Consider the following 22,135-nt stretch of genomic DNA (forward strand, 5'->3'; position numbering starts at 1 on the left):
ACACTGCTGCTTGCTGCTCTGGTGGCACCTGGAAGTGGCCTTTCCTTGGTGCCTTCAAGGGAGCTCCTAAGAAAGGGCCCGTGCCAGCATTGACCACAGGCAATGCTCTCCCCCGATGTCTTTCCGACGGTGTCTCTGCTGCACGGGGCCGGATCCAGCCCAGCTGATGTTGTGGGCAGCAGCAAGGATCCAGCTCTGGGTTTCCTTGCGGGTTTTCGTTTTTCAGAAGAGAGTGACCGCTGCTACGGATGCTCTGAGACTCGAAAACCGCTCGGGCGCTGAAATAGATGTGGGTTTCGCAGTGAGATTCCAGTGAATTTTAAAAAAAGCAACCAGAGTCAGAGCCAAAATCCCCCGTAAGTGCTGATCCCCGGTACAACGTCTCGTGGGACGCTGCGCCCTGAGCCCCCGATGCCACCCGCGCCCTGCAGCGCCCTGGGGCTCGCACCGGGTGAAACCCTGCGGTGAGGGGACGGAGCTCGGCCTTCGCCAGCTGAGCCGCCCCGGCAATTCGGAAGAAATTCAGCAAAAATAACAGAGAGGGGAAAGTCTGGTGTCTGTCACGGTGCCACCTGCCTCGCAAAGCACAGCACCCAGGTGGAGCAGGGGAGGTGGGAGCGGTGCAGCGCCCTGCACTGCTGCCTCTGCAAGGACAGGACCGGGAAGGGTGGCAGTCGGGTGGGGAAAGGCTGCTGGGCACCAGCCCGGTGTCAGTTTTGGGGATGCCAATCTGCCCTCTGGCATCCCTTCTGCTCCAATCCCACCTCCACATTTCAGCCCCATCCCTTCATGCTTATCCCCAAGCCAGAGGAATCGGGATGGCAGAAGGCAAGATCAGCAGAGGCCGCACTGCTCAGGCTGTTGGGGCTGCCACGCGTCCCCCCCGTCCCTCCAGGTCCCACCCCATGCACTGTGCATGCCGTCATCGGCTTGTTTTGCTCCTCGGGGCACGCAGCACGAGGAAGTTACCAAAACCGGTGACTCAGGGGGCTCGTGCCGGGCGGAAGGAAGCGCAGCAGCGCAGGGAGGCGCCGTGCCCTGCCTCTGCTGCAGTGCACAGTGACAAGGATGACAAACAGCAGTGTGGTGGCCACCGGGCTGGAGCAGCCACCTGGGGGAAAGGGCTCCAGAGGGACCTGAGCACCGTGCTCCTCCTTATCACTGAGTTTTTCTAATTTGAGGTCAGGAGACCCTGGGGACACCTGTGCCATGCTCCAGGGTTCAGGACGGGGTGGCTGAGGCTGCGCTCTGTTCTCGGTACCACACTGAGTTCCAGCGAAGGCGACAGAAAAGCCCCCGCCCATGCAAATCGATTCAGGGAGCAGAGATCTGGTGTTCACACCCGGATCTCCAGGTGGAGGTTTGCCACCATCGCGCTGCTGCCTGGGTGCCGCCTGGGGACCCGGCAACCTCTCCACTTCCAGACGTCCACAGGACACCACCTCTGCTCCAAAGGGTGCTCAAGAGCAGATACAGGACTCAAAGATAAAAGCATTTAGGCTTAAACTTTCCACAAGTGACTCCAAAGCAACTCGTGGAAGCTCCTGGAATACTTCCTCCAGCAGAGTAATTGCTGCACAAAACCTCTTTGGTGATAGAAAGTGATTTCCATAGCAAACATTTCTAAGCAAATCAGGTTTCCGACACATGCAAAGGGACTGGGCTGTGTGAGGGGCAGTGGGCTGTAAACACTCCCTGTGAGTCCCCGGTCAGTCTGCTTCCGTCAAATCCTTTCTCATTTCCAGCAATGTGAATTCACAAACCCCAATCTCCTTTTACCAGCTTCTAGCTTCATTCCTCCTCCTCCAAACCAACCCCAAGACACCACCTGCCTGCTCAAAATGGGCTCTCCCCTGGCTGGCAGGGGTGCTTGGAAATTTGGCTGATCATCCCACTCCTGTCTGCCCGACACAGTCCCAGCAGGCAGGGACGTGCGTCCCTGAATCCACCACGCGCTGCCGGCTCAGGCTGAGCTGTGTGGAGCATTTCCAGACCAGTGTGAGAAATTCCTGGAAGGCAGTTTTTCTGTCTCAAATATTGCAGTATCAGTTTCTGCTTAGAATACTGGAGTTACAGGCTACATCTAAGCATGTTTATTCTTGATGGCTGCCAGTCAGAGTGATTAGTTCAGTTGGGATTGTCCTATTGATAAAAATGCTTCAAATCTAGGTGGAAAAAGATCTTTTGGGCTTCAAGACCAGTTGCTGAGCTTTCTGTTGGGGCACTAACAAACTCTGTTCTCCACCTCCACTTCTGCAGCAAGACCAGGACAGGTTTTAACACGAAGTTACAAACCAAGCAATTAATGACACTCTGCAAATGCCCCTTTTCTATGATGTTTTTTTCTTGTGCCCGCGTGCCCCTGTGCCCCCCACCCCACAGCAGTGCTTCCCATCTGCCCAGAAGACAGCAGCATGGGGACCTCAGGGACAAGGAGCTCTGTGGGTGCAGTGACAGCTGCGGGTGGCTTGAGCCGGTGCCGCAGCGGGCAGAGGGGAGGAATCTCCTTCCACAGCCCCTGTCTCCCCAGGGATTTGCCCCCCATCACACAGATGCATCGCCCAGCTCGTCCACGTCCCAGCTTAGGGGTCCCCATGTCTCAGTGAGGGGAGAGCAGCAGGCTCAGGAGCTGGGAATTGCCCGAATGTCCCAAGCAGGCTTCCCCCTTCCTGCAGCAGCTTTCCACTGGGTTTTTGCGTGCCTGTGTCCCTGGCCCCGCTGACCCTTTGCAGGAAGCCCGGTGGAATGTCCCCTCGCCCTGGGCAGCACCTCTGCAGACAGAAACTCTCCCCGTGCAGGCTGTGATCTCCCTTCGCCACCTCAAATTCCCCCATGCTGTCCCGCATCTGCCCTGAAGCCTCTCCCCCACCCCAAATCCACCCCAGCTCAGTGCAGGAGGTACTGGCACATCATCCTTGCATGGGTCACGCCAGCACAGAAACAGCACCGGAGCCTGGTGGCAGCTCCTGGGCTGCAGCAGGGCAGGGCTCAGCTGAACGTTAGCCAGGGAATGACCAGGGCAGGGAGCAAAGCCGGCTATGGGACGGGATGTCCTCTCAGCCAGAGAGGTGCTGGGGTGTTCTTGATGGATTCAGGCCCAGCCACACATTGGAAATGCAAAAATTTAGCTCCAAAAAAAGGCCACAAAGTCATCAGGCTGGAGTTGACCATGAACACGGAGCAACGGCTGCAGACCGCAGCCAGCACATCCCCTGAGGCTGTGCTCACATCTCTTTAGGATATGTTCGCATCTCCCAGGGATGTGCTCACATCTCCTTAGGATCCATTCACATCTCCCAGAGATGCACCCGGGGCTGCTCTGCCCGTGGCTGCAGAGGCTCTCGGTGCGCCCGTTGCTTCCTTCTCTGCCCGTTCCCACAATGACAGAGCCCCACAGCCCCGGCTCAGCACCCCAGGGTGCCCGCTGCCTGCACAGCTTCAGAGGGAAGGGGAAGCAGGATCCAGCAAAAAGGGAACCTGCTTTTTCGCGCTGGTTCCTCCCACGACTTGTGTTTTTCATTTCTCTGGTGCAATGTAAAGGATACTGAAAGATTGCTCAACACCACCTGAATCTGACCCTTGAGAAACGAAAATGGGCCATAGGCTTTGGTGGCGGCAGACCTGACCCCAGACCTTCCCCTTCTGCCTTCCGTGCAGGAGGTGAAAACGTGACCTTAAACAACCTGATCCTGCGAAGAGCTGAAGGTTTGGGGCTGGGGGTGGAGGGCTCCAGAGAGCCCTCAGCATTCGTGCTTCCCACTCAAACTGTGTCTGACCCACACTCTCCTGCCCTGTGCAGGTGGACTTTGTGTGCCAAGTCAGGGCGTGGGGTGTCTGGAGCAAACCCCTGCTAAACCCTGGCTCCCTTCCACCTCCAGTCCCTTCTTCCACAGAGAAGGTCTGATCCTGGCTCCCCTGCAGCCCTCGGGACCATTTCCATTTCAGTCTCTGGCTTCAGCACACCCGAAGCCAACCTGGTGCTTGCTAGAAGCCCTCCGTGCTTGCACAGGGAGAAGGAAAACCCAGGGAACGATCTGGGAAGGAGTCTGATGCAATCAAACATCTTCCCCGCTGTGATATTAACAATCGCAGGGGTGATTGTGAGCAAAGGAGACACACACACACACACACACACACACACACCCTGCTGCCCCCACAGCCACACCACACCGTGGTTGGGGTTTGCAGGTGAGCTGTGCGCTGTTACGCAAGCAGCCCGTGCTCTTTATAGGACCAGGTTTGCAGCTGGCACAGAATGACAGAGGTGTGGAACAGGATGGGGTCCTCCTTTCCTACAAACAAAGGGGTGCAGAAATCAGGGCTGACATGGAAACCGAGGGGAGACACCTCGAGGGACCATGCTTTCCACGGCGTGGAGCTGAGCAGATTGCTTTGCACAATCTTTCCCTGCCGTTCCTCACCACTCACTTTGGATGTTTGCCATTTTGCAGGTAAAGATGCTCAGCTGCTCCAACACCGGGCTGTGCCTGCTGAGCTGCTGCCTCTGGGATTCACTTCACGACCCCTTGGGGCAAGACGCTCCTGTAAGAAGTCCCCTTGCATGCAGAGAGCCGGCTTTGTCCCAGCCGAAAACTCTCTCCCGAAGCTGGAACCCCCTATTCCTGACCTTTCGGAGCTTCCACCCATGCCCGCTTCCCCAGGGCTTTGCAGCAGGGCTGTTCCTGGCCCCTGGGAGGGGGCAGGGGAAAGGGGCAGAGTCCTGGGCTGGCAGCGGGCTGGCTTTGCACGGGCTGAGGCTTCCACCCTGCGTCCTGCCGCAGAACTGCAGCGCTGGATGCTGAGCAACACCCGGGGGTGCGACCCCGGACAGCACCCACCCGGGGTCCTGCACCCCCGGACAGCACCCACCTGGGGGGCTCTGCCTCCAGCAGCTTCATGGGGTCAGCACGGAGGAGAGGTGTGGGGTGCCAGGGCAGCTGCGAGCACTCTGAGCTTTATCACGGCCACCCCTGAGCCCGCAGCACCCCGGTGTTGGAGCATCCCCTCTCCCGCCGAGCCCCCCCGCAGCGATCGGTGCCTTCGGGTGCCAAAGCCTGGATTTGGGAACACGCTCCGGGCACTGCGGCTGGAGCCGCGGCCGTACCCAGCTGACCCCGCTCCGTGTCACCGAGGGGCTGCAGAAGTCCTGTGGGAACGCACCGCAGCGGGTGGGCCTCTGGCAGTGCAGTGTGCTGCTCTGGGGGGAGCCGGGGGGAGCCCTCAGCAGCCCCCGGTCAGACGTGGAGGTGGCAGCACGCCAAGGCAGCCCCGAGCCCCCAGCACGCTGTGCCAGGAGCCCTGGCTGCCACCCGGGGCCACCAGGTCCCCAGGCGGTGCCACCCAGCCGTGCCCCCCTCCCTGCGCAGTGGCCGGGGGCAGCTTTGGGGGGCTGCCATCCTCTCCGCCACCCTGCGGGAGAGGCACATTTTCAAGGCTCATTTTGTGATGGACGAGCCGCAACAAAGCCGCAACATCAGAGCTGCAGGCAGGAGCCGCGGGTGGTTCCTGCCCCTCCCCACAACCGGTGGCAAAGCCTTTCTGCCAGCCCAGCCTTTGGGGACGGGGGCACCCGGGGCTCCCCAGCCCTTCTGCTCCCCGAGCTGGGCGCTGGGTGCCCGGCAGGTGGCAGCAGGGCCCGTGGTGACAGCGGTGGCACCGCGCAACGAGCCGCGGGCTGCAGCCGGGGACGCGCGGCACCGAGGCATCTGAGGTCGCTGCTGCCTGGGATGGGAAAGGTTTTGGGGCCATCCCGCTCCTCCTGGAAGGACAGAGTTGCTGCCAACACCATCTGGAGGGGATTTCTGCAAAGGTTTGGGGAGGGCCCGACCTGAGCGGCTGGGAGCACGCAGGGGCTGCGGGAGGCAGGGGACAGCTGGTGACAGTGTCCTGAGGACGTGCCCCGGGGAAACCAGCGGGCAGCGAGCACTTCCAGCTCCCCTCCAGGTGAAGCACCTGAGCTGCTGCTGAAACCTCGCTCACTCAAACATGCCTCGGCCGTGTATTTAACGTTTGGCATTTTGCGGATGAAAGGGTGCTGGGGGCTTGGGGAGCAAAGTGCGATGGCAACGGCACCTCCCTGTTCTTTCGGAGGTGCTCACCGCAGGCTGCTCCCCTTCACCAGCCCCAGGCTGCAGAAACTCCGGGGAGGGAAGTGGGGAAAGGCAGGGGATGGGGCCGGGGACAGGGCAGGCAGCCAGCACAGCCCCTGAAGGTGGCAGTGCCCAGGGTCCGGGGTGGGGACAGGCAGAAGTGCGCAGCCGGGAAGGTGTCGCTGGGAGCCGTCCTCTCCCAGGAGGTTTGTTGGGATGTTAAACCTTTCCCTTTCAGGCCCCAGGGGCAGGTGCAAAGCAAGTCAGGAGGGTGGGGAAGGTGCAACATGAGCGGCCTTTTGTCCCCCAAATTGAGAAGGAACAAAAGACCTGTTTGTCAGCTGGAGGAAACGCTATTCAACATTTCCCCCAGGCTGAAAAACCGCATTGCAAGGCAACGCGTAGTAGTTGGGAGCTTTTTATACTGGTAAAGTATCTCTGCCAAGGGCTGGTGCAGGCAACGCAAAGCCCCGGAGCAGCCCCTGGGCCCCCCCCACGGGGAGCACGGGGCAGGAGGGTGGAGAAGGGGAGTTGCAGGGGGCAGCCCTGGGCGAGGACCAAGTGCAGGACCCTCACTCCTCCCCCGGGCAGGAGACCCCCTCGGCCTCTCTGCCCCGCATAAATCTTTAAACTTCAATTAACTCCGCTTCCCCCAGGGGTGGGTTTCACCCTGGTGCTCTAATTCTCATTTATTTTAAGGCTGTTCCGTGCTCGGGAAATCCATTGGCATTTCTCGGCTCGGATTTGCCAATTCGTGTGTTTTACCGTGAGTGTAAATCCAAGCCTAGCAGTCAGCGGGAGGCCAGCAGGGGTGGCTGTGTCACTCTTTGTGCTCTCCGGGTCTCAGGCGGTGCAGAGATGTGCACCTTCAGCTGTGCATTTTGGGGCAGCACAGGAACAGCCGACGCCGTGTATCGAATCTCACAGAAGTCCTATTTTTCTGTGTCTGTGCCCACACACCTGGGGACAGCTCCAAGTGACCAGTGTCAGGGACAGGAGGGAGCAGTGAGACCCTGGTGCAGTGTTTGGTAGCAGTGAGCTGGGGACAGCTGGAATTTGTCCTCTGAGGGATCTGTGTGCATCTTTGGGCCACCCGTGGGCTGGGGACAGGGACAGGCAGGACCCCTCAGATAAGGTTGTTCTCCGGCTGAATCAAAACCAGGCAGTGTGCTGGGGGGACAGGATTTACTTTTCTCTAGCACACAACGAACACGGAAAAATATTTTATAAAAATATTTTTTAAAATATTTAATTTTAAAAATTAAAAAACCATATATTGATGCCAAAGAGGGTAGGGATGGGTCAGAAAAATGAGCTTTTCTCTCTTCTCACCCCTTGTTACTAAGGCATCTGGGGGCAGGGCTGGGGAGTGTGAGCAGCTGGCATGTAGCAGCCTTTCCTGCCACGGGCAGCAGAGCACAAACATCACTGCCCTGCTGAGCACCTGGGGAAACTGAGGCCAGAACACAGCCGCCCACCTACCTTTGGGCAGGAGGAATGCCGGGTGGGTTTGGGAGGCTGCAGGCCCATCAGCAAGGCTCTGCTTCCCCAGAGGCCGATGCAGGCAGGCGAAGGCTGCTCAGAGCCCCTTCCCCAGCCCCCGCACCTGGGGCTGACCCCGTGTCTCACTGCCTGGCCAGAGAAGCCCAGCCCGCTGCCTTTCTGCAGGTTCCCCTATTAAAAGGTTATAGCCACTTGAAGGCCACTTCATCCAGCTTAATACATACTTAATTATAATTGGGTTAGGATGGCTGCCAAAAAGAGAGCGAACGCTGCGAGGCGTTCTGGGTAAGGCTCAGCAAAAAGCTGTGTCCTGCTGTCCTTCGGGTGACGTCCCCTCACCGCACCGAGCCCCACATGTGGGGACACCCTGCTCCCGGCAGCCTCTCTGTGCAGAGGTGGTTTGGGGTCTGGGGAGTCCCCTGGCACCCGTTGTACCCCTCATGTGACAAGAGGGCGTTCTGCGTAAGGAAGGCGTGTGCTCGCAGTCCCCACGGCCATCTGCATGATGCCCACTGCTCAGCCCCAAGGACAGACCCTGCTGGCTCAGTCCTGCAGATCCCCCACCACACTGTGACGGTGCCTAAGGGAACAGGAGGCTTTCTGGAACCTTTATTTCTTTATTATTTTGAAACATACAGAGACAGGCAGCAGCCCCATCACCTGCACTGCTGAAACAGCCTGCACGGCACTGCCACCACCGCAAACAGAGCTCAGCCCCAAGAGCCCCCTCATCCCTGCAAAGCAAATGCTGGAGAGGAGTAAATCATTTGATGAAGGGAGTTGTTAGGTGGCTCAGAAGCTCTGGGGATGTGTGTGTGTGAACAACCCTGCTCCCAAGGCAGCTGGGGTACCCTCGGTCCTGCCTGCCCTGGCCCCACGCAGCCGTGTGCCCTCCGTCCCCGCCCTCTCTGCCCAGGTCCGATCTTTGCCTAACATCGGCTTAAGAAGATCAAATTCCTTTTCACGACTCTATTCTGACTCAGCGGGGAGGAAAATTCCCAACAAGAAGCTCAGTGCTTCAGCTCCCCGGCCTTTCACAGGTCCTGTATGAAACAAATGTCTCGGGCTGTCCTGGGCAGACTCCATCGAGGTAGGAAACCTCTGCAGGGCCGCTTTCTGGTGCCAGTCCCAAAGAAAATCCCACACCAGGCTGGTGTCAATTGCATCTATTGTGCCCAGAGGACATTTCTGTAATGTAGGTGAGGAGCTGTCTCTGCTCCCATTAGCTATTTTAAAGGCATGTTTGTTGTTTTCAAGGAGCATTGCTCGCTGCACGTTGCTCGCTGCAATGTCCCTGCCCTAGCAGGGCAGTGGTTTCACTGTCCCAGCTCAACCCCGCTGCTCTCCCTATGCTCTGGGCAGTGTTTAGCCACTGCCATAACACCGACTGGTTTCCCTCTCCATCGGGGTTCCAGGAACCTTGTGTTTTCATTGCTGCTCCAGTTTTGGTAACAAAGGTAAAAGCAGCAAGAAAAAAAAAGACCATTTTTCATTTGAGTAGTACTGGCCTAGACTCAAGAGGAACAAACTTCACTGTGTTCTTCCCCAGATGGGACCTGGAGGCAGATACTTCTCAGTCAGCTCAGTTTTCCTACTGAAATAATGTCCAGCAGCTCCCAGTGCCTGCCATGGGTGCCAGGGCCAGCAGCCGCTGGGAACGCGCTGGTGTCCGCTGGGGCTGCGTCATCTGCAGGCTGCACGGGGGAGGTCAGCACATCCAAAGCCTCCATCCATGGGCAGCAGAAGGGCAGCTGCAGGGGAAAGATCAGAGCTAAAGTTCAGAGCTGGGTACCTGGGGACAGATTTGCTTATTCTGGCTCCCAAACAGCTTCACAGGCTGCCCAGCCCCTTGGCTCAGCCCTGAGGGGAGTTTTCTTGGGTGGGCACAGAGCTGGGTGTCCTGGGGCAGGTCTGTCCCCAGAGCCCAGGGACAGCAGCTCGGAGCTGGGCAGTGGGTGGTTGTGATGGGAAGAGGCTAGCCCTAAAAATGGCAGCAAGTCCTTTGTGAAGGGTGGGCTCGCTCCCACATCCCCTGAGACCCAGGATCCTTTGGTCAGGTTTGTGGAATGGCTGCTTCTGCACCGCCAAAACTCTGCAGGTCAAACACTGCTGCTGTTTGTCCTACAGTTACTGCACTGTGCCTTCCCAAACCCCACAACGTCGGCACAAAACATTTTACTGAATGAGCCAGATACCTCTACCCCTTGTGTGTCCCCACAGATCCTCAACAAGCTTTGAACAGGAATTTGCCTCCCCAGACCAAAAACCTACTTTCTGCACCCCACATCTTCCAGCTCCACAAAATCGGGATGAAGCCACCAGTGCCCCAAAATGCACCGTGTTTATCTGTTCCTTTGGTGCAGGTGTTCCTGCCAGCCCCAGCAAGGTTTCTTCAGCTGTGCTAGGGCGTTCCCAGCAGACCGAGCTCCCATTTCACTTCTGATGGTTTTGCACATTGAGATCAGAACATTGCTGCAAGGTCATTGTGTTCCTCTCGTCCTGCTCCCTGTGATGTAGTGCTCAGAAAAGTAATTTTCCTGTGGAAATAGCTTAATAATGTAGGGTAGCCTTCTTTGGAATACAGGAGCAAATGAAGTCAGGAGTGTCCATGCATATTTTGTAGCTATGCCACGTAACATCCACTTTTTCACCCCGATGACACTTTGACAACATGTCCAATGTCCAGAATATGAACACATTTTCTGGGCTAATCTGCATTATTTTTTGTTCTGCTGCATTTGCACCCATCCAAATGAAGCCATTCTTTCTGCCAAGAAGCACACAACTGAATCATGGCATTTAACAGTTTTATCGTGGAGTGGTGCCTTGGGTGTTTGGGTGGTTTTGTACCTGCACTGCTGCAGGTCCCGGTGGAGGCTGAACCCACCTGCCAGTCCCTGCTCGGTACAGAGGGGAGCTGCTGCGTGTCAGCCTGCTCTGCTCAAAGCAAAGCGCGTATCGCACACAGAGCTTTCTAGCCTGCCTGCCCTACAGCAAACATCTTGCAGGAGAAAATATAGTATTCCAGGGGCTTATCTCACTTGGTGGCAATTCTGGGTGAATAATTGAAATCCAAGTTGATCATTAGAGGTTCACAGAGATGCTGAATAGCCCAGTGTTCAGTGGTCTCTGCCAGCCACGGCCAATTTACATTAAAGGCTTGATTCCTTCTACAGCCCACTTCTCAGCCCATGGGAAACCTCCCTGTAGCTTATTCTTCGTTTGCAAGGACTGTCTAGTTTAGGGGAAAGCCTTGCCTAGCTGTGCTCTTTCTGCTGCCAGCAGTGCTGCCCGGGGTTTCAGCAGGCTGAGGCGGGATGTCGCCGGCCATGTGCGCTTGCTGAGGAAGATTTAGCATCGGCCACATGGCCAGCTCTCCCCGTGCTGAAATCTATAATCAAGGTCTACCTAGCGATGGCTAAACTGAGCAATTTTTGTGTAAATGAGAAGAGGCAGAGGTGTGCTTTCCCGGGAACTGGAGGGAAAACCGGATTATGGGCTGGGGATCTGCGAAATGATCAGAGGCTTATGTGCAAATGATACTTGCTTGGGAGAGAACCATAAGTATTAGAGTAATAATAATAACAATAACTGCCTGCCGGGAGCCAAAGAGCTTTTAGGGGGGAATTAAATGTCATGTGCAAATGTCGCGATCTGTGCTGGCAGGGGCAGCAGTCCGGGAAGAGCCAGCGGTGCCTTCTTGCCTAATTCCCTTGGCACATCTCGGCAGATTCCCAGATCCTGCTATCTGCCAGCGCTGCAGCCGCGTTTCCACACGCTCCTGCAAATGTGCAACCCGTGTGAGCAGCGGGGAGCCCCAGCCCCGGGGGAACAGCCCCGGGCTCCGCTCGCAGCGGGAGCATCGGGGCGAGGGCGAGCGGCCGCGGCTCGGGCTCTGCCCTGCCCGGGGACCCGCGGACGGGACGGGGGGGACAGCAGCGGAGCCCCCCGGGGTCTCTGCCCCCGTACCTGCAGCGTGAGGATTTCCTTTTTTCCTTTTTTTTCCCTTTTTTTTTTTGGGGGGGGGTGGGGGGGTGGGTCCTGGTGCCGCCCCGGGCCCGGGTTTCAAACCCGCGGAGATATTTTCACACCTCGAACCGCCGCCCCCCCCCCCTCCCCTCCAGCCCCCATCGCCTTGATTTAGCCCTTGGTAATTAATTTGGCATTTCAGAATAGCTACTGGGCTGGATAATGGCCTCATTCATCTCCCCAGCCTAATCTGAACAGAATCTGGAAGAAAAGCTTTCAGAAAGACAGAAACTGCCATTCGGCAACTGCTCAAAAGAACTGTCACTCCAGGGGAATAAATCGCTCCTGATTATTTCAACCCGGGTCTTCTCTGCTTTTCCAGCCGCTCCCGGTCCCCGCCGGGGGGACGGCCCCCAAGATATTTGAGGAGGGGAAGATCTGGTTGGGTTTCCCCCTCCCTTCCCCAAAATCCAAGGCCGGGCGATGGCAGGGGGAGCGCATTGTTCCCGAGGAGTGGACGAGCTGCGGGGACCCGAAGCGATTTGACTTTTAAAACAGGCTCTGAGCGCCGGGGCCACGTTTTCCCTCTGCCCACGGCGGGGCCGAAATAAAACCCTTCGCCTCTCTTACTCTCCCCCAAAAAAGGGGCCGCTCGGCCCTGCCCTGGCCCGTCGGGTCTCGGCGTCGGGGCGCTGGATCCCGCTCCCGGGGATGCCCGGGAGCAGAGAGGGTTTAATACTGGTGCTTAATACTGGGAAGAACAACCCAAAACTGGGCTGGGGGGGGCACGGCCTGGGCCCCCCCGAGCATCCCCCGGCCCCTGACCCGGGGGGGGAAGCGGCAGCCTCGGAACCGGCCGCAGGGAGCTGCGCTTCGGTCCCCGCCGAGCTGCTTCCATGCGTTTAATAGCTCGAGGGAGAGGTAATTAGAGGAAAGCCTCAGTAAATCACGTTAATGACCGCAAGAGCCATTGCAAACGCCGAGGGTTGGGAAACGCCGAGCAAAGCCTGCAGGACGGGCAGCACGGAGGCGAGAGCCTGCGCTCGGGGCAGCGCCGGCTGGTCGTTAAATTAACACCGAGGGGGGGGGATTGAACAGCACCTCGGGGCTGCAGGGGAGTTCAACGATGACCGTCTTTTTTTTCTTTTTTTTTTTTTTTTCCTTTTTTTCTTAGCATTATTTCATCCCTCCTTACCCCCGAGGTGATGAAGTCTTGGTCCAGGCTGAGCTGGAGGGGCCGGGAGGTGTCCGGGAGGCAGTGTCGGGGCTGCGGGCACCACGGTCCCACCCGTAAGAGCTGCTTTTGGGATCAGTCGTGGGTCTTTAAGAAATTTCCGAAAATCCCCTCTCTGCCCTTCTGGACAGGGCAGCGCAGGGCCGGGGAGGGGGCCGTGGGCTCTGGGGCAGCCGAAGCAAAAAAAAAAACAAAACTGGAGACAACGACAGGCCCGGACAGACACCTGCTCCGGACGGACCCCCGCACACGGGCAGAGGAGCCCCACACACGGCTACAGGGCCCGTGGGGAAGGGCTGGTCTTAGACACGCGTGGCCGGAGGAGAAGGGCCCGGAAGGCAGAGGGGGAGCTCGGACACGACAAGGGGCATGCTGAGAGCAGCCACCCCTGGGGGGGTCCCTTGGCCCAGATTTGGGGTGCCCGGCTGGGCAACGCGATGCTGAGCCGACGGCTCGGTCACCTGGAGGGGCACAGCCCGGTCCTGGCCCCTGCGTGTTGTGGGGCAGTCGGGGGGAAAAACTCCGCGGAGGGGAGGCTGTGGCGTGCAGCGGGGCTGGCTTACACCGGGGTGCGTGTGTGTGCCCCGGGAGGGGCTGCAAACGCCTTCCTGGACGGCTCGGGTGGGACCGGCAGGAGCGGGACCCCCCCCGAGACGATCGCATCCTTCCCACACGCGTCTCCCTCTGGCCAAGGCCGAGCAGCAAGGGCGTCGGGAGCAGGGCGGAGGGGCTGCTTCCCGGGGAAGAGTTAACAAATCCCGGCAGCCGCGGAGCTGCCGGGGGGGGGTCAGGGGGAGCGATGGGGGCAGGGAGGCTGCGGAGCCCCGCTGCCCTGCAGGGAAGGCGGTTGCATTGCCAAAGACGCCCCGCTGGGCTAGCAGGCCCGGGAGCAGATTAATCAGGCACTAATTCAATTTACAACAACCACTTTTATTCAGCTCGGTGGCAAGGAATTCAAAGCGGGGAGAGGGGCGGGCGGAGGGGAGGGGGCGGAGGCCGGCGCGGGGCTCGCCGCTGCCCGGGCACCCCCCGTCCCCTCGGGCCGCCCCGTCGGGGCTGGCAGCGGAGGGGGTCGCGCCGCCGTGCCAGGGCCCGGCCGCTTGAGTGACACGGCGTGGGCAGCGCTCCGAGAAAGGGCACGTCGGTTGGAAAAATAAAAGTGCCCTTTTAATCAAGGGGAGCGGCTGAAGGAGGCAGGGAGGCCGGCAGGGAGGCCGCTCGCCGGGAGGCTCCGAGGCTCCCGGAGTCTCGGCACCGGCACGTCGGGGCAGCGGGGGGCTCAGCGCCCCGAGAGGAGGCGGCCGTCGGGGGGCACGGGGCTGGGGAGGCCGGGGAGGGGAGCCCGGGGCTGGGCACGGCCCGGTGCGGGACAAGTGCTGCCCTTCAACACCTTCCTCCCGTGGGCAGACGGAGCCACAAGGTGTGAGCCGAGGGGGAGAGGCAAGAGGCCGGGCTGTGCCGGGCCTCTGAAATAACCTGCCGGGCCCTGCCGGCCCCTGGGCTACCGAATCGTGTCCGAGGACTCGAGACTTCCCCGAGTGAAACTTTCCCGGCACCTGGTTTTCTCTCACAGAATCACCCGGGCTGGGACACGGAGGGGCCGGGAGTCCCCCGGGACCGGGACGGGCACAGACGCCCCCAACCCCCTCCGGGCACCTGCGCTCGGGCTCTGCCTCGGGTCCCCACGCCGTGTCCGGCACCGCTCCGTCTGTTCGGGGCAGCCCCCGCCGTGCCGAGGGGTCAGGCCCGACCTGACTCGGGAACGGGGCGAGGGGGAGATGCCGGCAGCGAGAGGCTGGGAGGGGGCCCGATCCCGGCCCTCTCGGCATCCTCACGGGTGTGCGCGACCCCCGCGGGCTCTCCCCGCCCGGTGCGCACGGAGCCTCGGCGGCTTTGCGCTCTCCCGGCCCCGTCGGGGCACGGCGGCGGCCGGGAAGAACCGAGGGCGGGGGGACCCCCGGCGCGGCGGTGGGAGGGGGCGGCCAGAGCCGGGCCCTTCCCCGGCTTCTCGGGGGGCCCATGACCGAAAAGTCGGGGCGGGACCCCCCCACACACCCCGGGCTCGGCGGGACCGCTCCCATCCTTCCCCCCTCTCCCCCCCCCGACGCCTGTGCGTGTCTCTGGCTGAGCCGCCAGTGGATGTCGTTGTTCTGTTCCTTGAGCGCAATGTCACTCCTTTAGCATGACCTCAAACGCGGCGGGGGCTGGGACCGCCAGTCATTCTCCGTGCGAGAGCCGGGGCGGGAGGCAGGCGGGACCCAGCCCCGCCGCCAGCGGCACTTTTGTGGTGCCGCCGCCGCCGCCGTCCCCCTTTCCTCCGCGGGGCTGGCCGCGGGGCGGGCGATGCTCCGGGCTCCGTGAGCCGCCCCCCGCGTCCCGCCGCCCTCGGCCGCGTCGCCCCGCGGAGCTGCGCGCAAGAGCCCGGCGCGGCCCCGCGGGTGCCCGGCGGGTCCCTCGCTGCTGCTGCGCGCAGGTCGGCGGCCGCAGGATGCCGCGGAGGGGCGCGGAGGCGCCGCTCGCCCTGCTGCTGGCCGCGGCGTGGCTGGCGCAGCCGCTGCGCGGTGGCTACCACGGGCTGAGCATGTTCGCCGTGCAGACGGCTCAGCCCGACCCCTGCTACGACGAGCACGGGCTGCCCCGCCGCTGCATCCCCGACTTCGTCAACTCGGCCTTCGGCAAGGAGGTGAAGGTGTCGAGCACCTGCGGGAAGCCGCCGTCGCGGTACTGCGTGGTCACGGAGAAGGGCGAGGAGCAGGTCCGCTCCTGCCACCTCTGCAACGCCTCCGACCCCAAGCGCGCCCACCCGCCCTCCTTCCTCACCGACCTCAACAACCCGCACAACCTGACGTGCTGGCAGTCCGACAGCTACGTGCAGTACCCGCACAACGTCACCCTCACCCTCTCCCTCGGCAAGAAGTTCGAGGTGACCTACGTGAGCCTGCAGTTCTGCTCGCCGCGCCCCGAGTCCATGGCCATCTACAAGTCCATGGACTACGGCAAGACCTGGGTGCCCTTCCAGTTCTACTCCACGCAGTGCCGCAAGATGTACAACAAGCCCAGCCGCGCCACCATCACCAAGCAGAACGAGCAGGAGGCCATCTGCACCGACTCGCACACCGACGTGCGGCCCCTCTCCGGCGGCCTCATCGCCTTCAGCACCCTGGACGGCCGCCCCACGGCCCACGACTTCGACAACTCGCCCGTGCTGCAGGACTGGGTGACGGCCACCGACATCAAGGTGACCTTCAGCCGCCTCCACACCTTCGGCGACGAGAACGAGGACGACTCCGAGCTCGCCCGCGACTCCTACTTCTACGCCGTGTCCGACCTGCAGGTCGGCGGGCGCTGCAAGTGCAACGGCCACGCGTCCCGCTGCGTGCGCGACCGCGACGACAACCTGGTGTGCGACTGCAAGCACAACACGGCCGGCCCCGAGTGCGACCGCTGCAAGCCCTTCCACTACGACCGGCCCTGGCAGAGAGCCACGGCCCGGGAGGCCAACGAGTGCGTGGGTGAGTCCCCGCGTGGGAGCGCACGGCGCGGGCACCGCCGGGACCCCGGGGAGAGGGCGCTGGGGTCCCCCCGAAAGGACACGGCGAGGGAGGGGACAGCCACGGGCACCCAAACCCGCGGCGGGGACCTGCGGGAACAGGGAGCGAAAGGCGCGGGGGCAGCCGGGGCCATCCCGGGACACGGGGAGCGGCGCGGGGACACGCGGGGACACGGGGAGCGGGACGCGGAGAGGACACGGGAGTAGCCGGAAATGCAGGGCAAAGGAGGGGACACCCGGGGGACTCCCAGGGACACAGAAACGCGGAGCAGGGGATACTGAGGCACCCGGGAGCGCAAGGCAGGGGACACAGCAGCGGCCGGGAGCGCATCGGTGAGGTGCTCGGGAGACCCCGAGGCGCAGAGCGGGGACCCCGGGGGACCCGGGGCAGGGGACGGCGAGGGGTCTGCGACAGGGACACGGAGCGCCGAGAGACCCGAGAGTGCAGGGCAGGGAGTGCGGGAGGTCCGGGACGCGGAAGCACCCGGAGGGTCGGGGGCACCGAGGGACGCTGCAGAGCGGAGCAGGGACCGCGGGCGGCTCGGAAGGACAGGACAGGGGACACGGTGGAAATCAGCGCGGGGAGAGGGGACACGGAGCAAAACGGCAAAACCCCGGTCGTGCGCGACGCCGCTCGGAGAGGCGCGGGCGGGGCAGGGTCCCCTGTCCTGGGGTCGGGGTATCCGTGCCGGGGGCCGGAGCTCGCAGGGAGCCCCGGCCGGGGCCGGGAACGGCTCCGGTCCTGGACGGGGAGAGAAAGCGGCCGGGCGCGGGGCAGCTCGGCGAAGTCCCGGTCCCCGTCCTGCCCTGAGGTGGGGGCGGCCCCGGGCAGGCAACGGGAGGTGTCGGGGACGGGGACGGAAACGGGAACGGGTCCCGAGAGCAAACGGCAGCGGCAGCAGCGCTCCGGGACGGGCCGGTTCGCTCCGTGCCTGGCGAGAAACCCGTGCCGTCCGGGCTGAAAGCGAGCCCCAGCTCCGGGGCTAACCCGAGGGGGAGACGGGCACGGGGTGAGGTTTTTGGGGGCAGTTCCCCTGCAGCCCTGTGCACCCCGCCGACTCCTGCCCTTGCGCTGCCGGTGCCCTTCTCGGTCAGGTTTACGGATCTGTGCCAGGTCCTGGGGATCTCGGGGTGAGCTAGCCCGGAGTCTGGGCTCGGCTCAGCTCGGCTCGGTTCTGCTCCGCTCGGTTCGGCTCGGCTTGGCTCGGCTCGGCAGGGCTCGCCCCGCCGCGCCGGAGCGCGTCTCCGGCACTCCGCCGCCCGCAGCCTCCTTGTTTACACGGAAAACTCGGCCCCGTCTTCCAAAACATTTGCAGCTCCGACGATAGGAAAAAAAAAAAAAATCAACAACGAGCGGCCGGGTTGGGCTTTGGCTTTTTTTTTTTTTTTTCTGCTTTCTTTCCTTTTTTTTTTTTTTTCTTCCCAAATCATAATCAGATGTGTCCCTTGCAGAGAGCACAATTTCTTCGCCGGCGCCTTCAGCACCGAGGCACGGCCAAGCCGGGCTGCGGCCGCGGGTTACCGGGCTCGGGCAGGGGGCTGCGGGGGCCGGGGGTACCGGGACCCGCTGGGGGCGGCCGCGGGGAGCCGGGAAGGTGCGGGGAAAGGGGAATCCGGGGGAGTCCGGGGGGTGCCGGCTGTGCCCCCGGTGTTGCGGCGCTGCTCAGCCCCGGGGGGGGAGACGAGGGGCCGGGTCGGGCCGAGCCTCCGCTCTCCGCCGGGCTGCGGCTCACGTCGGGGCGGCTCCGGAGCGGCGGCGGTGGGGAGAGGCCGGGCCCCGGGGGGAAGCGGGCGGGGAGAGCGGCTCGGACGTGCGAACAGCGCCGAGCCGTGATTTATCTCCGGTTTTCCTTCTGTCCCTGCGGGGTTCCTCTGTGAGCAGTGCTTTGCGCCTGCGGAAGGGGCTCCGCGCCCCGGCCACCGGGCAGGGACAGATCCCAGCGGTACCCCGGGGTGAGCATCCCCACCAGCAGCTGGAGGGGTTCAGCTTCCCCCAGGCTTCTGCCCCATCTCGCATCCCGGGACAGGTTCCCTGCACGCAGAAATTTCTCTCCATCAGCAGTGCCGTAAAATTCGGGGTGCCCCAGGGTCACTGCCAGATCCTTGTCTGCTCTGCAGCTCCCTGAACTGCTCCTGTAAACGCTGCTGTTCAGTCATCGTGCTGGCCCTGTGTGCCTACCATCTTTCTTACTTCCAATTTACTTCCAATAAACTTCACGGTTTCCAGTAAAGTGTGTGTCTTCGTGCCAGGCTCTGCATTTCAGACCGTGCACAGTTCTAGCTGCGTCAGACTTCTGCAAACGAAAATCTCCGAGGCTTTTTCCTCTTCCTCAGAGTTTGCTGGGAAATGAATGTTTTGCAACGGTAAAGCTACTGTAAAACAATTTTCCTGAGTCTGTTTTTCCTGCAGATTCCCTGGGGCCATACCTATCAGTCTGCAACACCAACCACGGCCAAACAACTGCATTGCCCTGCCAAGCCCACACGGCCCAGAATAATCCCCCTAGATAAAGATCACAATAACCCCATTCAGCTCCCACCCACTTGCTCATGACCATCAGCCCACCCTGATTTCTCTCCCAAACCCAGAGATAAAGTCAGCCTCTGCGCTCACTCGGAGGCTGCGGGTGCCAGCCTTCACCGGGCAGAGGCCGGGGACAGGCGGTGAGGAAGTCTGCGGATGATGGTGGTGGTGATGCCATTGGCCACACTCTGGAGGGATCTTCAACCTCTTGGAGAGGTTGAGAAGGAGGTGAATGAGCAGCAGTGGTAAGGGGGCAGGCGAATTAGCCAAATCTACTGAATTTGCACCAGCCAGAGGTGTGAGAAGCAGTTCTGACTTTTCCATTGAATTTGCTCTTTTTCGGGAAAGTTGGGTTTTCAACCAAAGAGAAAAATGACAGAATGTGTCTGCTCTGCCTGAAAATTTGGGTGTTTTCTTTGGTAAGCCCATTCCCCCTGCCAAAACCGAATCTTTGTTCCTATTCATGCTTATTTGGGGCTGAAAAAGAAACGCGCTGGAGTTTCTGACAAAAAGTCAAAATTTCCCACGGGAATGTTTTTCACCAGCCAGATCTAATTTTTCTTTATCAATTCTTGCTGCCTGCAAGAGCCCGGGCACCATGCAGGGAGAGGACAGGACACCGCCCCAGGAGATGTTCTCCAGGGGCCTGCTCCAGCAGAAGGGGCTCAGCCAGCAGAACTTCCCTCTGGTTCAGGTTCCCATCGACTTTACCTGGCAAATAACTCCTCCACGTAGAGCTTGGCCTTACAGTCTGGCTTTGGCCAGGTGCCTGGGAGCTAACATGCTCCAGGGAGGACACAGCTTGGAGGGAAGCTGTTGCAATCACTCAGCCAGTCAGGGAGGTCTGCTCTCCATCCTCCGTCTCCCCAGCAGTGCTCAGCACCGGCGGGCCAGCTCAGAGTCCGGCCAGCCCAAGCCCCGCTTTTTGTCCAACCCATGTTGTCCTGATGAAGCTTCCAGCTCCCCTGTGAGAGGAGAACACAGCTGGAAAAGGCTGAACTGAAACGCCTTCAGAGCTCTGCTGCTGGTGAGCTTGTGTGGATGCACGAAAACAGGCAGGGACCCAGCTCCAACCAGGTTTAGCAACATCAGTAAATTCAGTCAACACCACCCCACATTTTCTCGTGGACCGCGGTGTTATTCTGAGTGCTGGAAATGAATGTGGACAAAAAAAGCCATGAAACACTTTTGAAATCTCACTTTCCCTTGCATAAATACCACTGCACTTGCCTTGGCCGGAGAAAGCTCTGCCAGACAAGCGCAGGCTGCAGGCACTTTGGGAACAGCCTCCAGACGCGGTTCCCAGTGCCGCCTCGGGCGCTCCGCAGCGTTTCCCTGCAGGGACAGGAGATGCGCCCGGCACCTGCACATTTCTCTGACGTCAGTGGCGTTTGCAGGTGCCGGGCGCCTCTCGGATTTTGGCCTTCTGTTATGCCTAGAGAGCGTTTAACAATAACAAGTGCGATTGCAGTGAGAAAAAGGAAACATATTGTGTTTTCAGATAGGGGATTTGGCACAAGACGCGCGCGAAGCCTGGTGTTAGACAGGCTCTGCTCCGCGGCGAGCGCTGCGGTGGGGTTCCCAGGCTGCGATACGTCTCTTGTCAGAGCAATTTGCGAGCCAGCCTCTCCTCCAGCTGAGAGGAAACTTCATCTCCGAGGCGGAGGGGTCCAGGAATTACTTGAGACCAGGCTGCCAGACATTCTCAATGAAAAACTTCCTCCCAGACAAACCTGGGGCTGGACCTTTACCGTCTCCGTGGCAGTTCAGGGAGATATTTGCCGGGCAGTGCTGACTATAGCAGCTGTCGGGCTCCCCTCCATCCTCATCACAACCAGGGAAATCAAATCCTCCCGTGTCCGCAGCGTGCTGCCCCAGCCGCACCGCAGCAGCGTGCTCTTCTCGCTCCGGTCCTGCAGAGGGATCTAGGGACTGTAGGATTTCCTCTCAGGGCATTCCTGGTGTCCCTTATGAAACTTTGGTGATCCTTTTTCTTTAGCCCACCTTAATCATCATGGCTCATGGTGGCTCAGACCCACCAGGCGGGCAGGGCTGGACTGGTTGGAGATGTCCTTCTGCCACCTTCTTCCCTCCTGTGGGGGCTCAGGGCTTTGTGAGCGGTTTCGAGGTGAGGAACTGGGGCAGGAGCAGTGTGGCTGGCGGAGACCAGCTTGGGAGGCAGCTCTGTAAGTGCCCGGTGAGTTGGGGCAGAGCTGCCCCAGCATTTACCCCATGTATGGCTGCAGCTCTTCCAGAGGGAAGGTTGCGAGCATCCCTTCTCTCCTTGTAAAGCAGCGACTTTTCCTATTTGAACAAAAAGGCTCTGAGCAGGATTTCCGAGGTGCCCCTGCAGGATCCCCAGTGTCCCCACAGAGGATCCCCAGGGTGCCCATGCAGGGTCCCCAGGGTGCCCGTGGCATCCCCTGCACCCAGCTGGGACAGCACAGCCCGACAATGTGCCCAGCTTGAGGCAGCCAGGCGAGGCTGACCGGTGGATTTTGGAGCTGCTGGGTGCCCATACCACCCAGTACCTACGGAGGATATGTGGGATGGTCATCATTTCTCATATTCGGGCTTGTCTTGTCCCCCCGTGCCTCAGTTTCCTCTTATACAGAGACTAAAACGGGGCTGTGCAGGCTGCTTTGACAGGAAAGATGTTCAGCAGCAGCAGCACAGCATCCCGGTGCCCAGGCAAACCCCACGGCTCTGGCACCTTCCCCAGCAGCTGGACCAACACCTGCCCAGGCTGCACCCCTCACACGGCCGTGTGCTGTCCATGGAGCAGTGGATCCGCTGCCCCCCAGTCCCGGTTCTGCTCCCGGCGGGTTGTTCTGCATGGGGAGCTGCACGAGATGCGGGTAACACGGTATTGCTGAGCAGATGGGTGCTGTAGCCATAGAAATATGGGCCCGTAAGCTGCTGAGACTCCCATTGTAGCCTCCCAAGCGGGCCTTGCATGGGCAGAGCTTTCTCACAGGCTTTTATTCTCAGGAAGCTTAAAGTTAAACTGATTTCCAACAGAAAGGTTTTTACACCAACAAACAAACAAACAAAAAAGCGCAGTTAAGGCTAAAACAAAACCAGGCTTGGCACTCGGGGTTGGACACTTGCCTTCCCTTGAGCTTGTCCACGGCTAATCTCTGCCCTCCTCTTTCTGGGCCAAAGCATGTCATCCTTATTCAGCCAGCGCTGTCCTCGCCTCGGCAAACTCTCTGTGACCGCCCGGGGGACGTGCTCCTGCCCAGGACGGAGCAAAAAGCACACGA

The 22,135-nt window shown here is 60.6% G+C and overlaps 2 protein-coding genes and 1 pseudogene across 3 annotated transcripts in view; 2 read left to right on the top strand and 1 right to left on the bottom strand.

The window, feature by feature from the left end:
• ARHGAP44 (Rho GTPase activating protein 44) overlaps window positions 1–22,135 on the bottom strand; it is a 288,621-nt gene that overhangs the window by 18,472 nt on the left and 248,014 nt on the right. The gene's annotated exons all lie outside the window — the stretch shown is intronic.
• The window catches only part of NTN1 (netrin 1), an 84,895-nt gene continuing 77,759 nt past the window's right edge, over window positions 15,000–22,135 (top strand). The window contains exon 1 of one of the 2 annotated variants that reach the window (XM_068654999.1): window positions 15,000–16,307. In XM_068654999.1, coding sequence (XP_068511100.1) covers window positions 15,284–16,307 — 1,024 coding nt within the window. In that variant the 5' untranslated portion in view covers window positions 15,000–15,283. The remainder of the gene's footprint in view (window positions 16,308–22,135) is intronic. The other variant, XM_068654998.1, reaches the window with a different exon arrangement.
• LOC137841943 (collagen, type I, alpha 1b-like) lies at window positions 16,314–18,557 on the top strand (annotated as a pseudogene).

The sequence above is a fragment of the Anas acuta genome, chromosome 18 (genome assembly GCF_963932015.1).
Source record: "Anas acuta chromosome 18, bAnaAcu1.1, whole genome shotgun sequence".
NCBI classification, from domain to species: Eukaryota; Metazoa; Chordata; class Aves; order Anseriformes; family Anatidae; genus Anas; species Anas acuta.